Source organism: Lethenteron reissneri, chromosome 63 (assembly GCF_015708825.2).
Source record: "Lethenteron reissneri isolate LAM-NWPU_2019-01 chromosome 63, ASM1570882v1, whole genome shotgun sequence".
In the NCBI taxonomy this organism is placed as follows: domain Eukaryota; kingdom Metazoa; phylum Chordata; class Hyperoartia; order Petromyzontiformes; family Petromyzontidae; genus Lethenteron; species Lethenteron reissneri.
Genome location: NC_083841.1, coordinates 2368852 through 2384628, shown reverse-complemented (window position 1 = coordinate 2384628; position 15777 = coordinate 2368852). Strand labels below are relative to the sequence as shown.

Genomic DNA, 15777 nt, shown 5'->3' with positions numbered 1-15777 from the left:
GATGGTGACATCAGCAGCAGCAGTAGCAGCGTTCTGCTGGGTCTGGGTGGTGAGATTCTAGGATGGTGACATCAGCAGCAGCAGTAGCAGCGTTCTGCTGGGTCTGAGTGGTGAGATTCTAGGATGGTGACATCATCAGCAGCAGTAGCAGCGTTCTGCTGGGTCTGGGTGGTGAGATTCTAGGATGGTGACATCAGCAGCAGCAGTAGCAGCGTTCTGCTGGGTCTGGGTGGTGAGATTCTAGGATGGTGACATCAGCAGCAGCAGTAGCAGCGTTCTGCTGGGTCTGGGTGGTGAGATTCTAGGATGGTGACATCAGCAGTAGCAGCAGCGTTCTGCTGGGTCTGGGTGGTGAGATTCTAGGATGGTGACATCAGCAGTAGCAGTGTTCTGCTGGGTCTGGGTGGTGAGATTCTAGGATGGTGACATCAGCAGCAGCAGTAGCAGCGTTCTGCTGGGTCTGGGTGGTGAGATTCTAGGATGGTGACATCAGCAGTAGCAGCAGCGTTCTGCTGGGTCTGAGTGGTGAGATTCTAGGATGGTGACATCAGCAGCAGCAGCAGCGTTCTGCTGGGTCTGGGTGGTGAGATTATAGGATGGTGACATCAGCAGCAGTAGCAGCGTTCTGCTGGGTCTGAGTGGTGAGATTCTAGGATGGTGACATCAGCAGCAGTAGCAGCGTTCTGCTGGGTCTGAGTGGTGAGATTCTAGGATGGTGACAGCAGCAGCAGCAGCGTTCTGCTGGGTCTGAGTGGTGAGATTATAGGATGGTGACATCAGCAGCAGTAGCAGCGTTCTGCTGGGTCTGAGTGGTGAGATTCTAGGATGGTGACAGCAGCAGCAGCAGCGTTCTGCTGGGTCTGAGTGGTGAGATTATAGGATGGTGACAGCAGCAGCAGTAGCAGCGTTCTGCTGGGTCTGAGTGGTGAGATTATAGGATGGTGACATCAGCAGCAGTAGCAGCGTTCTGCTGGGTCTGAGTGGTGAGATTCTAGGATGGTGACAGCAGCAGCAGCAGCGTTCTGCTGGGTCTGAGTGGTGAGATTATAGGATGGTGACATCAGCAGCAGTAGCAGCGTTCTGCTGGGTCTGAGTGGTGAGATTCTAGGATGGTGACAGCAGCAGCAGCAGCGTAATCCCAGAGGGGATGGGGATCTTGACTTTGAGTCCTGGGCGAGGTGAAATACTTGAGGTCTTGGTTGAGATACAAAGAGACCCATAGAGATAGAAAGAGGCTCATAGAGATACAAAGAGAGCCATAGAGATATAAATAGAGCCATAGGGACTCATAGAAATACAAAGAGACCCATTAGAGACTCATAGCACCGGCTCCTCACCGCGCGTCTGTGATTCCTCCTCCTCTTCCTCGTGCCTCCGAGTCGTCCCTGTCCCTCCCTACGAGAGCGACTCATCCGTGCGGTTTATGCCGCCGTGGTCGTCGTGGTGGTCGTCGTTGCATCGGTGAGCTCAGCGGGAGAGGGTGACGCTGTCTCTTCTAGTTGTCGCGTGGCGACGGTGGTTGGCACGTAGGTAAAAAATGAAATTAAAATTAATAAAATAATAAAAATCACGACGTTTCGGAGGCAACACAAGTCTCCGTCATCAGGTGGGACCGTCACAGCCATATTTGCTGTATTGATAATTTCATTTTTTACCTAAGTGACTTTACCGAAAAAACTAAGAGTATGAATCCGTGCAGTCACGAAAGCTTCAAATCTAGAATGGATGTTCCGTGTTTGTGCAGGGGTCGCCGGAGGTCGATCTCCATCCTTGAACCCCCCTTCCCCCAATAAAATGTGCAATGGCCACACCCCTCACCCCTGACTCCTCTCTATCACAATCTGTGTCTCTCTCTCTCGCTCCTGTGGGAGGTCAGCAGTTGTCTCCCTGGTGATTGTTGACCCTACGAGGTCAGTGGTTGGATGGCAGGGTGGAGGTTGTTGCGGTGGTAATGCTCGAGAAAGGCTCTGGGTTCGATTCCCCAACACATTGTGTCCTCCTGTTCTGCAGAGTGAGAGTGAGTGGAGTTTGTATGATCTCCTCCTGTTCTGCAGAGTGAGAGTGAGTGGAGTTTGTATGATCTCCTGCTGTTCTGCAGAGTGAGTGAAGTTTGTATGACCTCCTGCTGTTATGCAGAGTGAGAGTGAGTGAGTGGAGTTTGTATGATCTCCTCCTGTTCTGCAGAGTGAGAGTGAGTGGAGTTTGTATGATCTCCTCCTGTTCTGCAGAGTGAGAGTGAGTGGAGTTTGTATGATCTCCTGCTGTTCTGCAGAGTGAGTGAAGTTTGTATGACCTCCTGCTGTTCTGCAGAGTGAGAGTGAGTGGAGTTTGTATGATCTCCTCCTGTTCTGCAGAGTGAGAGTGAGTAAGTGGAGTTTGTATGATCTCCTCCTGTTCTGCAGAGTGAGAGTGAGTGGAGTTTGTATGATCTCCTGCTGTTCTGCAGAGTGAGTGAAGTTTGTATGACCTCCTGCTGTTATGCAGAGTGAGAGTGAGTGAGTGGAGTTTGTATGATTTCCTGCTGTTCTGCAGAGTGAGAGTGAGTGGAGTTTGTATGATCTCCTGCTGTTCTGCAGAGTGAGTGAGTGGAGTTTGTATGATTTCCTGCTGTTTTGCAGAGTGAGAGTGAGTGGAGTTTGTATGATCTCCTACTGTTCTGCAGAGTGAGAGTGAGTGGAGTTTGTATGATCTCCTCCTGTTCTGCAGAGTGAGAGTGAGTGGAGTTTGTATGATCTCCTCCTGTTCTGCAGAGTGAGAGTGAGTGGAGTTTGTATGATCTCCTGCTGTTCTGCAGAGTGAGAGTGAGTGGAGTTTGTATGATTTCCTGCTGTTCTGCAGAGTGAGAGTGAGTGGAGTTTGTATGATCTCCTGCTGTTCTGAAGAGTGAGAGTGAGTGGAGTTTGTATGATTCCCTGCTGTTCTGCAGAGTGAAAGTGAGTGGAGTTTGTATGATCTTCTGCTGTTCTGTAGAGTGAGAGTGAGTGGAGTTTGTATGACCTCCTGCTGTTCTGTAGAGTGAGAGGAGTTTGTATGACCTCCTGCTGTTCTTCAGAGTGAAAGTGAGTGGAGTTTGTATGATCTGCTGTTCTGTAGAGTGAGAGTGAGTGGCGTTTGTATGATCTCCTGCTGTTCTGTAGAGTGAGAGTGAGTGGAGTTTGTATGACCTCCTGCTGTTCTTCAGAGTGAAAGTGAGTAGAGTTTGTATGATCTCCTGCTGTTCTGTAGAGTGAGAGTGAGTGAGTGGAGTTTGTATGATCTCCTGCTGTTCTGCAGAGTGAGTGGAGTTTGTATGATCTCCTGCTGTTCTGCAAAGTGAGAGTGAGTGGAGTTTGTATGATCTCCTGATGTTCTGCAGAGTGAGTGAGTGGAGTTTGTATGATCTCCTACTGTTCTGCAGAGTGAGAGTGAGTGAAGTTTGTATGATCTCCTACTGTTCTGCAGAGTGAGAGTGAGTGGAGTTTGTATGATCTCCTGCTGTTATGCAGAGTGAGAGTGAGTGGAGTTTGTATGATTTCCTGCTGTTCTGCAGAGTGAGAGTGAGTGGAGTTTGTATGATCTCCCCCTGTTCTACAGAGTGAGAGTGAGTGAGTGGAGTTTGTATGATCTCCCCCTGTTCTACAGAGTGAGAGTGAGTGAGTGGAGTTTGTATGATCTCCTGATGTTCTGCAGAGTGAAAGTGAGTGGAGTTTGTATGATTTCCTGCTGTTCTGCAGAGTGAGAGTGAGTGGAGTTTGTATGATTCCCTGCTGTTCTGCAGAGTGAGTGGAGTTTGTAGATTATCTCCCCAAGTTCTGCATCTGTTTCCTCTGGATTCTCCGGCATCCCTCCTCCCGCAGTTAAACACAAACACAGTGCAAGCTGGAATCGGTCAAAGAAATATCCCAGTGGCTGAAAAATGACCGGACGATTACTCATTCTGGATCACACGCAAGCCAAAGCAGCAGCAGCAAAAGCAAAATCGCCCTCCCTTCTGCGAACAACTTTGGCAGGAAAAATCTTGAGACTCGTGAGAGAGGCTTTGAAGTGAACACCTCGATATGCGTACGTTCGATATCAGGATCTTTGGATTTATTGCTTTAAGCAGAGGAAGAACGGAAGACGTTGGGTGTCAGAAAGATGTGGTGCACTACTTGAGCGTGTTACAATTCGTAGAGAGAGAAAATTGGAAACGCCAAATGATGTAATGTGCAGTGGACACCTCACGGGGCCATGTGCCCATGTATCGTGGTGATGATGATGATGATAATATAATGACTTCAAACGGAAGGCTAAACATAAAGTATGATTAAGTATAAAATACAATATGAATGTACGAAGCTCCAGAAAGGCATAATACAGTGTTTTTTGGGGGTTTTAGATCGTGTAAATATAAATGTGTCGTTAAACCCGCCACCACCTGACACAGGCAATTACTAAGGTTTGTCACGTAATCAAACTTTACATAAACAAACCGTATTAAATTTTGATTTAAATCTTTCGTGACTGCAGGGATTCATTTTCTTGGTTCTTTCGTTAGAGTCACGTAGAAGGGCAGTAATAAAATAATAAAAATATTAAACATTTAAATCTACAGCAAGAACATTTTCTTGCTGTGGATTTCACACCTGATGACGGTTGCTGGTGTTGCAGTCGAAACGTCGTGAGAATTTAATTTTTATATTTTTATTATTTTATTATTTCCCTTCTACGTGACTTTACCGAAAGAACCAAGACGATGAATCGAATAAACTTCACATTTCTATTTACGCGATCAAATCCCCCCCAAAAAAACATGTATTATCGATTATATTGGTCTCTCTCTCCCTGTGTGGACGCGGGAGGCGTGCGGGTTCCACCGACCACTGCTCCACCCTCTATGCTCCACCCTCGTCCCCGTTCAGAGGAACGTGGAATTTCCACCACTGGCTCGAGGGGGGGGGGTCGTCACTTTTGTTGTTGTTCACAAGCCGTGCAGCACGTGACTCTTGACGTCACTCAGCCGCACGGACTCTGTGGTCGCCATGTTGGGTGAGTAGATTTCTGCTATTTTGGACGAGTGTTTGCAGCCATGTTGGGTGAGTATTTACAGCCATGTTGGGTGAGTAGTTTCCGCCATTTTGGGTGAGTAGTTGCCGCCATATTGGGTGAGTAATTTTCCGCCATCTTGGGCGAGTAGTCGCCATAATGGGTGAGTATTGACAGCCATGTTGGGTGAGTAGTTGCCGCCATCTTGGGTGAGTAATTTGCCGCCATCTTGGGTGAGTAAGTTGCTGCCATAATGGGGGAGGGATTTTGCCTTGAGGGCGCTTTCACAGCAGCAGTCAAAGTAATCGACTCAAATACGCCCCTCGGAATCGATTCCAGAGACGGCCATAGCAACAGATACAAATTTACGATTCCCAATTTTGTACAGGACAATCGAAGAATCGATTACTGTTTGTGTTTTGCAGGCGAGGCAATTTGCGTCGACGGTCTTGTGGCTGGAGGCGGCCCTGGGCAGTACGAAGCGATCCGCGCTAAACTCCTCAACATGATTGTTCACTCATAGTTCAGCGTAATTAATTAAGACAATTAATCAACACTTTACCTCATAATTACCTCGTATTTACCTCATGATTATCGTATTTTAGCTTAACTCGGGGTTTTATTTTGTTGTTGTTCGAGGGGGTGGGGAGAATTGCTCAATATTAGTCGCGGCTTCGAGCAGAGACTGGGTCGGCGTGACCTGGGTGAAGGGAAGAGAGAGGGGGATACGTGAGGGGGATACGTGAGGGGGGTACGTGAGGGATACGTGAAGGGGATACGTGAGGGGGGGTACGTGAGGAGGGATACGTGAGGAGAGATACGTGAGGGGGGTACGTGAGGGATACGTGAGGAGGGATACGTGAGGGGGGTACGTGAGGGATACGTGAGGGGGGTACGTGAGGGGATACGTGAGGGGGGTACGTGAGGGGGTAAGTGAGGGATACGTGAGGGGGATACGTGAGGGGATACGTGAGGGGGATACGTGAGGGATACGTGAGGGGGGTACGTGAGGGGGGATACGTGAGGAGAGATACGTGAGGAGAGATACGTGAGGGGATACGTGAGGAGAGATACGTGAGGAGGGATACGTGAGGAGGGATACGTGAGAGGGGTACGTGAGGAGAGATACGTGAGGAGGATTCCCGGGATCGACCAGGCAGAGGCCATGACGTGTGACCACTGCACAAAGGCGGTGAGAGGGTGATGGCGATTTTGGGTTGGGGGGAGTGATGGTGCGAGTGATGTTGATGTGAGGGTGATGGTGTGGGGGGGTGATGGTGATGTGGGGGGTGGTGTTGCGAGTGATGTGGGGGGGGGGGGGGGTGATGGTGATGTGGGGGTGGGGTGTGATGTTGATGTGAGGGTGATGGTGCGAGTGATGTTGATGTGAGGGTGATGGTGTGGGGGGGTGATGGTGATGTGGGGGGTGGTGTTGCGAGTGATGTGGGGGGGGGGGGTGATGGTGATGTGGGGGTGGGGTGTGATGTTGATGTGAGGGTGATGGTGCGAGTGATGTTGATGTGGGGGGGGGGGGGTGATGGTGCGAGTGATGTTGATGTGGGGGTGATGGTGTGGGGGGGGGGTGATGGTGATGTGGGGGGGTGGTGTTGCGAGTGATGTGGGGGGGGGGGGGTGATGTTGGGGGTGGGGTGTGATGTTGATGTGAGGGTGATGGTGCGAGTGATGTTGATGTGGGGGGGGGGGTGATGGTGCGAGTGATGTTGATGTGGGGGTGATGGTGTGGGGGGGGGGTGATGGTGATGTGGGGGGTGGTGGTGCGAGTGATGGTGATGTGGGGGGTGATGGTGTGGAGGTGATTGTGATGTGTGGGTGTGATAGTTTGAGTGTTGTTCGTGTGTGTGGAGGGGGGGTGATATTGTGATCATGTGATGGTTGTGGAGTGATGGTTGTGGTGTGATGGTTGTGGTGTGATGGTTGTGGAGTGATGGTTGTGGTGTGATGGTTGTGGAGTGATGGTTGTGGAGTGATGGTTGTGGTGTGATGGTTGTGGAGTGATGGTTGTGGTGTGATGGTTGTGGTGTGATGGTTGTGGAGTGATGGTTGTGGAGTGATGGTTGTGGAGTGATGGTTGTGGAGTGATGGTTGTGGTGTGATGGTTGTGGAGTGATGGTTGTGGAGTGATGGTTGTGGTGTGACGGTGTACATGACGATTATATGGAAATGATGGTGTGGTGATGCGGAGATGATGTGAGTTGTGGTGGTGTAAGTGATGCGAGTGATGGTGGAGTAGGTGACGGGAGTGATTGTGTAAGACTTGATGTTGTGAGCAGTGTCGTGATGATGTGAATTGGGATGGGAGTAATGCTGCGAGTATTGTTAGTGAGTGATGCTGTCAGGGGCACTGCCGTTGTGAGATGTTAACTACCTCGCCAGGTACACAGGAGGTCGTGGGTTCGATCCAGATCCTGACGATGCCTGCTGTATATTTGGAGTTTGCGTGTCTCTCTCTCTCTCCGTGGTGAGATGTTAACTACCTCGCTTGGTATACAGGAGGTCGTGGGTTCAATGTCGACATTGACGATGCCTGCTGTGTATATGGAGTTTCCAATGTCTCTCTCCCCGTGGTCGCGTAGATCTTTCTCCGGCTCCACATTTATATAATGAACGTGCGTTTAGAGTAAATTTGGCTGCCATACATTTCCACGTGAATGAGCCACTTTGTTGAACTATAATCTGTGGCTAGGTCGCTTCTGAAAAAGAGCTTTACAGCTCAGTGGGATTTACCTTGTTAAATAAATAAATACTGTATAGTCATTTACCGTTTATTGGAACACCACTTCTCTGCTTTCTCTACGTGCTCTGAAGAAGGGTCATTGCCTGAAACGTCGCCAGTAATATACTCTTTCTTTTTAAGGTGACAGTCCTCTTGACGAATATGTTGAATTGTATTTGTGACACCACCTGCCAATGCAGCAGCATCACCGCATACATTTATACCGATATTTTAGACTTCGCTTACCATCTCCGCTGTGTGCAGGAATGCTCCAAGAGGAAAGGGGTGACCCCCGGAGCAGCGGGGGAGCAGGCGGGGAGCGCGGGGGAGCAGGCGGGGGAGCAGGCGGGGGAGCAGGGCGCAGAGGAGAAGGGACCGGGCCGGGGTGAGTGTGGTGGTGAGGAGCGGACGCAGGCTCTGCTGGTCAGCGACTGCCTGGCGTGCGGAGGGTGCCTGTCAGCGGGTGAGCGCGTGCTCATGGCTCAGCAGAATCCCAAGCAGCTGATGGACGTGCTGCGCCCGCCAGAGGTGATGAGGCTCTGGGGAAACCACGACTACATTCACAACTGTAAACATTCATCTTCTTGGTTCTTTGGGTAAAGTCACGTAGAAGGGAAATAATAAAATAACCAAGAAGATGAATCCCTGCAGTCACGAAAGCTTTAAATCGAAATTTAACCACTGCGCCACCGCTCGCCACTACGCTGACCCACACGCCCACGCAACACAACCACGCAACACAACCACCACCTACACCGCCGCCCCGTGTCTCGCGACCGCTGAAGGCCGTGTTGGCGGTTGTCACAGGGCGGGCGCCGGGTGCGGGAGGTGGTGGCGTCGGTGTCACCCGAGTCGCTGGCGTGGCTGGCGGCACGGTACGGCATGGACACGGCGGAGACGGCACGCAGACTCACGGGCTTCCTGCACGGCCTGGGTGAGCACTCGATCGCACTCCCTCGCTCACACCCCCTCACTCACACTCACCCCCTCACTCACACTCCCTCACTCACACTCCCTCACTCACACTCCCTCACTCACACCATCATGGGATTCCTGCTCTGCCTGGGTGAATTCTCACTCATGTACCCAACTTCCCTTCTCTATTTATCCCCGTATCCCCCTCTCCCCCTGTCTCCATGTCTCCCCGTGTCCCCATGTCTCCCGTCGTGCCCCCTCTCTCCCATGCCCCCCTCCCCGTGCGTCGCCCCCCCTCGTGCTAGGTGTGCACCGTGTACTGGACGTGTCGGTGGCACGCGACGTGGCGCTCGCCGAATGCCAGCGCGAGTTTGTGCAGCGATTCCGTCATGAGCCGGCACGACTTCCCCTTCTCACATCCTCCTGCCCCGGTAGAGACACCACACCATCACCACACTACACCATCACCGCAAAACACCATCACATTACCACCACACTGCAGCATCACGCTGTACCACCACTCCCGTGACCACAGCGGCACCACCTGTGCGCGGCGCAGGCTGGGTGCGCTTTGTGGAGCGACTGCACGGGGAGGCGGTGACTCCCTACCTGAGCCGCGTTCGCTCGGCGCAGCAGGTGATGGGAGCCCTGCTCAAGGAGAGGTTTGCTCAGCGGCAGGTGAGGGCGTCGCGCGACACTCAGCCGCTCACTCACTCGCCCGCTCACCCGCTCGCTCACCCCGCTCACTCGCTCGCCCGCTCGCTCACCCACTCAAACGCTTGCTTACATACCCATCCACTCACCGGCTCACTCGCTTACATACTCACCCGCTCGCGCACAAACTCGTGCGCTCGCTTACATGATCATACACTCACCCACTCACTCGGAAACATACTCACCCGCTCACTCGCTCACCTTGTTCACCCACTCACCCACTCGCTTACATACTCACCCACTCACACGCTCACACACTCACCTTGCTCACACACTCACCCCCACTTACTATATCACTCAGCCACTGTATCACTCATGAAGCCACTCACTCTTTAAAAAATATATTTGGAAAATCACTCAACCACTAAATCACTCATACTCTCTCTTAACTATAACACTCACTTAACCAACCACCAATACACTCATTGTGTCAATTAACCACCATCTCAGCCACTCACCTGTTCACTCACTATATCACTCACTTAATTACGTATTTGCCTCTTAGCTCCATCTAAACCAATTTCTCAACCACGTAACCATTCAATTAACCATTCTCCCACTTGCTCATTCGCTCACTCACCCCTCAATCACTCACTTGCTCAACCCAATTCATTCAACGTCTCATACACACACATTCACTCTTTCCCCATTCACCCACCCACCAGCCCACCCCCATTCCCTCACTATATAGTGTGTGTGGGGGTAGAACCCGGTGACCCGAGTTCGATTCTGCTCACGACCAACACCAGTGATGACTGTGAACCATTCCTGGGCCTCCCCATAGGTCGACTCAGCCTCAAATGAGTGCATAGTGTGGTGTGTAAACATCGCCACTGGGGGGGAGACAGGGACGTGGTGCTGGCCACCCACCCCCTCGTGTTCCGTGCCGGCCTTCATAGGTGCCTGCTTTAACAGCACTTGCCCCAACAGTCTGTTAAGGCTACACGGGGGATCTTTGTCTTTGCGGTGCAGGGAGTCGGACCCGAGGAGCTGTTCCACGTCACGGTGATGCCGTGCTACGACAGGAAGCTGGAGGCCACTCGGCCAGAGTTCCGGCACGCGACTGTGGAGACACCACACGTGGACTGCGTCCTCACCACCGGTAACACTCCCCATGCGCTGTGCCGCCTTAATAGGTGCTCACTAAAACCACTTGCCCGCACAGTCTGTTGAGGGCTACGTGAGAGAGTTTAGTGTTTTTATCTGTGAATGTGTCTGTGTGTGTCTTTAACTCAGGTGAGCTGGTTTCCATGCTGGATGCAGAAGGGAAGTCACTGGCGGAGGTAGAGCCAGGTGCCCTGGATACTCTGTGAGGACAGCCAGCTCTCACCCACTCGCTCACCCAGCCGCTCGCTCCTCAACTCGCTCACCCAGCTACTCGCTCCCCCAATTGCTCGCCCAGCCACTCGCTCGCCCACTCGCTCACCCACTCGCTCACCCACTCGCTCGCCAACTCACTCACCCAGCCACTCGCTCACCCAGCCACTCGCTCCCCCACTCGCTCAACCTTTACCTATTGACTCATTTACACACACTCAACCACGCACACACCCACACCACAATCACTTCCTCATTAATATTCTCACTCAATTACTCACCCACCACTGAACCTTTTACTGACCCACGCCCCCACCCCACTCATGAAATCACTCTCTCGTTATTTTTTTATTATTCATTATCCTGCTTGTTTACCCAGGAAAGCCTCGCCGAGTCCCATGACTCTTTTTCAGGAGGGTCCTGCCAAATTTTTGCAGTAGGGGCCAATGATTGCTGCTGCTGTGTGATTTTCATCGGTGCTGTTGTTGCTGGTTGGGGCCGACTGAGTGCCTGTGTGCATTGTCTTGTGCGTGTGTTAAGGTTTGGGGAACGGTGGTGTAGTGGTTAGTGCTACGCTGCGCTACGAACCTGGCGCCCCGAGTTCGATTCCCGCTCACGACCAACACCAGTGACGATTATCTGAACCATTCCTAGACACCACGCAATGAGTACATGGCGCGGTGTGTAAACATCGCCACTGCAGAGATAAAGGCGGTTGGGCGTGGTGTTGGCCACCTCGTGTGCCGTGCCGGCCTTCATAAGTGCTACTCGCTAACAGCACTTGCCCCTATAGTCTGCTAAGGCTATAATGGGGGGGGGAATCTTTGTCTTTAAGGTTCGGGGAGGAGGGTGCAGAGGGCCCTGCACAGGAGCGGCTGTGGGGGCCTGGGCGGCCAGGAGGCCCTGATGGCGCCGTGGGCTGCTACCTGGAGGCCGTGCTGAGGCACGCAGCGCACGAGCTCTTCGGGGTCGACGTGAGAGAGGTGACCTACAGCACGCTGCGGTGAGTGAGCGCTAGCGGTGCCGTGGGTCGTGCTGTGGGTGCCGCGAGTGCCGTGAGTGGTGCCATGGGTGCCGTGGACGTCGTGGGCGGTGCCGAGGATGGTGCCGAGGGTGGTGCCGAGGGTGGTGCCGAGGGTGGTGCCGTGGGTGGTGCCGTGGGTGGTGCCGAGGGTGGTGCCGTGGGCGGTGCCGAGGGTGGTGCCGTGGGTGGTGCCGTGGGTGGTGCCGTGGGTGGTGCCGAGGGTGGTGCCGAGGGTGGTGCCGTGGGTGGTGCCGTGGGCGAGAGTGCGAGGGCAAGTGTTTGTGCGACAGCGACGTCGCAAGGTTGTGTGGTGTGAATGTTGGGTACGTGTGGAGCTGGGCGGTGGTAGCTATGCACGGGGTGCTGAGATTACCTCGCCTGGTATGCAGGAGTATGTTTGTGTGTCTGTTGAACTTCTTTCGCACCGTATGTAGCCAACCGTGCGAATCGGAGGTGTGGGGGAAGGACAATTAAACACAAAAATAAGTTTTAAAGAAATAAGTTATATTTCTCTAAATATACAGAAGACCCCCCCTTACACCTTCTGTATATTTAGAGTTTGCATGTCTCTTCCCGTGGTCACGTGGATTTTTCTCCAGGCCCCCCGGTTTTTCCCTCCACGTTTATGCCGGTTGTAATTACCGGCGAAACGTCACGATACTCGAATTGTAAATATTGTGGGATATTGTGGGTTTACTCTCCAACACACCGGTGTGCTGAACTAGTAACGAATTGGCACGTTTTGTTTACGTGAAAAACCCTTACCAGTTATAATAGGGTTTTTCCCCTTTTTTTCTGGCAACAAAACTGACACCTTTTGCAAGGAATCATGTTTACATTAACCACAATACTTGCAGTCAAATGCAAACAAAAAACAATACTCTGGTAATTTATGCATTGTCTTTGAAATTGATTGGTCCACACCAGAGACAGCTTTCTTTGGAGCCTCGTCTCATATGGTGTTCGACCAGATGACGCCAAAAGGCGCACAGTTCAAGACAACGCACTATCAGAGGAATGAGGGCTCGGGGTGAGCAGCTACATCATGGGACCTCTTTTTCCACTACCAAAACAGACTAATAGGGTTTTTCCCCTTTTTTTCTGGCAACAAAACTGACACCTTTTGCAAGGAATCATGTTTACATTAACCACAATACTTGCAGTCAAATGCAAACAAAAAACAATACTCTGGTAATTTATGCATTGTCTTTGAAACTGATTGGTCCACACCATAAATTACCAGAGTATTGTTTTTTGTTTGCATTTGACTGCAAGTATTGTGGTTAATGTAAACATGATTCCTTGCAAAAGGTGTCAGTTTTGTTGCCAGAAAAAAAGGGAAAAACCCTATTAGTATATTTTGGTACAGGCAAAAGAGGTCCCATGATGTACCCTTACCAGTTGGCTGTGTCGGGGTGTTGGCGGGTTTAACGACATATTTACGCGATCCAACCCCCCCAAAAAAAAACCTCTATCATGGTTGTTAGAGTACTGCTACCACCACTACGCTAGTCGAGCCCCTCCCGTGCCGTGTCGCGCAGCAACAAGGACATGTGGGAGGCGCGCGTGGAACGGGACGGCGAGGTGTTGCTGCGCTTCGCCGGCGCGTGCGGCCTGCGCAACGTGCAGAACGTCGTGGCCAAGCTGCGCCGCGGCCGCCTGCCGTACCACTTCGTGGAGATCTCCGCATGCCCCTCCGGTGAGTCTTGGAGGGTGTCACTTCGTCAGCCGTGATGAATCCGCTGCTGGATGAAGGCCTTCCCCACCTCCACCAAGCTGTAATTTTCACCGTCGTTAATTTGAACATCGGGCGAGAAGACGCTGCCGTGTCCTGCCAGGCCGCAGTGCGATTGGGAGCCTGAGCAGCTGTTTGGAAAGGGTGCTTACGATTCCCCGGTGTCTCAAAGCCGCCGAATAGTAAACCTTTCTGGATCCCAGTGCCCCTCGACACTTTCAAACTAAACCATTTTTATTTTTAAATCCTTTATATTAAGTTCACTTGCTTGCTTGCGCGCTTACGACCGTGCAAATCTTTCGGTCGTTTTTTAACCCACTTCCCGTGATCCAATCGAGCTGACATTTTGCACACAGACTCGTTGTGCGTGACAATTTATTTTCGTGAAAATTTTTTTCCAAAATTTTGCACTTTTTAGGAAATTTTTGTTTCATATTTAATTTAAAATACCAATGTGATAAAAATGAAACTCTTACTCAAGAAAAACAGAAATGAATAATAAAATAAAACCGATGCCACGCATATAAAGGATTTATAATGAAAAACTTTGTTTTTACGGGTACATTTTTATTTTACCAGGTAAGGCCCACTGAGCTATATAGCTATTTTTCAGAAGCGACCTGGCTTTCACAAATGATAGCCCGATGAAGTGGCTTATGTGGAATTTTATAGCAGCCAAAAACCGGAGGACCCAGAGAAAAATCCACGCGACCACAGGGAAAACACGCAAACTCTAAATATGCAGCAGGCGTCAGGGTCGGGATTGAACCCATACCCTCCTGTAATACCAGGCGAGGTAATTAACATCTCGCCATTATGGCGCTCAACATCCAGGGAAGACGTCTACAATCAGGGCTGCAGAGCACAAGCTCAAAAGCCCAAAACGCCAAGCGGCCAGAAATAAGTGGCACCAAATAAAGTTGATAGATTAGAATTACGGCGTTTATTTAATCGGGCGAGGTTTTTCAGTACTCGGAAAGAGAGACGGTGGAGCAGCGTGACACTCGGGACTGGTTTTGTCTCGCCAGGCTGCCTGAATGGACCGGGTCAGCCCAGCGATCAGGCCGGCGGTCAAGCCGGCGGTCAAGCCGGCAGTCAGCCCAGCGGTCAAGCCGGCCGTGGCGACCTGGCCGCGGCACAGGAAGCGTACCGCGCCGCCACTCCTCGTGACCCCCCTGACCTCCGGGAGGTCAACTCTGATTGGCTGGGAGAGGCCGACTCGGGGAGAGCTCTGAGAGAGCTGGTCACCACCACTTTCCAGACGCGCGCGACGGGGGACAGGGAGCAGGGCCACCAGTGGTGACGGGGGTCGAGGTAGGGGATGACGCACACTCGTGTAAAAAAGGCAGAGGTGCAACTCTGTAATTTCTCGGTTGCACCACTGCTGTAGCGGGAGGGGCCCCCTCCCACCAGAGGGAGCTCTGCGCTGGCTCAGACGTCTTGGAATAAGTAAGTAGGAGTACTCGCGTATCATGCCCCCGCTGCCGATCGACTAACTATGGGTGTGCCCATTCGTACTGCCGGGCTCTGACGGTGGTGGTGGTGTGGGGGGGGGGGCGGGGATATTCACAAAACTTGCGCCGTCGTTTCAACTGCCGAGCTTGGGGGATCGAAACCGAACCGACCTCTGAACCGGTGACCTCTGAAGTCAGGTGACCCCCCCCTAAACCGCCACGCCACAGTGGCAGCTCGTATGACGTACGTGTTCGTTAATAAAGCATGCACTGATTGGAGCTTGTGCCGGTGAAATGTTTTGCACTATTTAACTATAAACTATTTTATTTTACCAAGTAAGGCCCGCTTAGCTGTATAGCTTTTTGTTCAGAAACGACCTGGCTGTCACAAGTGATGGCTCTCAACGAAGTGGCTTATCACGTGGCAATTTATAGCAGTAGCCAATTACTCTAAACGCGTGACATCGATTTTAAATGTGGAGGGAAAAACCTGGAGAAAAATCCACGCGACCCTCGGCCTGGCGAGGCCACCGTGGGGGTCCCGGGCCGAGCACACTCGCCACTTTGCAAACTGGTGGTCGTGCGAACTTGGTATCTTTTCGATTTAAAGCTTTCGTGACTGCAGGGATTCATCTTCTTGGTTCTTTCGGTAAAGTCACGTAGAAGGGAAATAATAAAATAAAACATAATAAAATACAATTCTCACGACGTTTCGGCCACAATGCAAGCAGCCGTCCTCGGGTGAAGAACAGGTCTGTCGGATAGACAGCGTCTGAATGACGCTGTCTTCCCGACAGACCTGTTCTTCTGAATGACGCTGTCTTTCCGATAGACCTGTTCTTCACCTGAGGACGGCTGCTTGCGTTGTGGCCGAAACGTC

At 51.7% G+C, this 15777-nt stretch overlaps 1 protein-coding gene across 1 annotated transcript; it reads left to right on the top strand.

Moving 5' to 3' along the window:
• The first annotated feature begins 6060 nt into the window (after positions 1 to 6060).
• LOC133358693 (cytosolic Fe-S cluster assembly factor narfl-like) lies at positions 6061 to 15570 on the top strand. The gene is made up of 10 exons (XM_061577122.1): positions 6061 to 6196; positions 8003 to 8266; positions 8546 to 8672; positions 8959 to 9084; positions 9213 to 9331; positions 10340 to 10469; positions 10604 to 10676; positions 11520 to 11687; positions 13250 to 13407; positions 14472 to 15570. Exons 1-10 carry the CDS (start codon positions 6170 to 6172, stop codon positions 14744 to 14746), a joined length of 1467 nt encoding a protein of 488 aa, XP_061433106.1. The 5' UTR covers positions 6061 to 6169; the 3' UTR covers positions 14747 to 15570.
• The last annotated feature ends 207 nt before the right edge of the window (positions 15571 to 15777 follow it).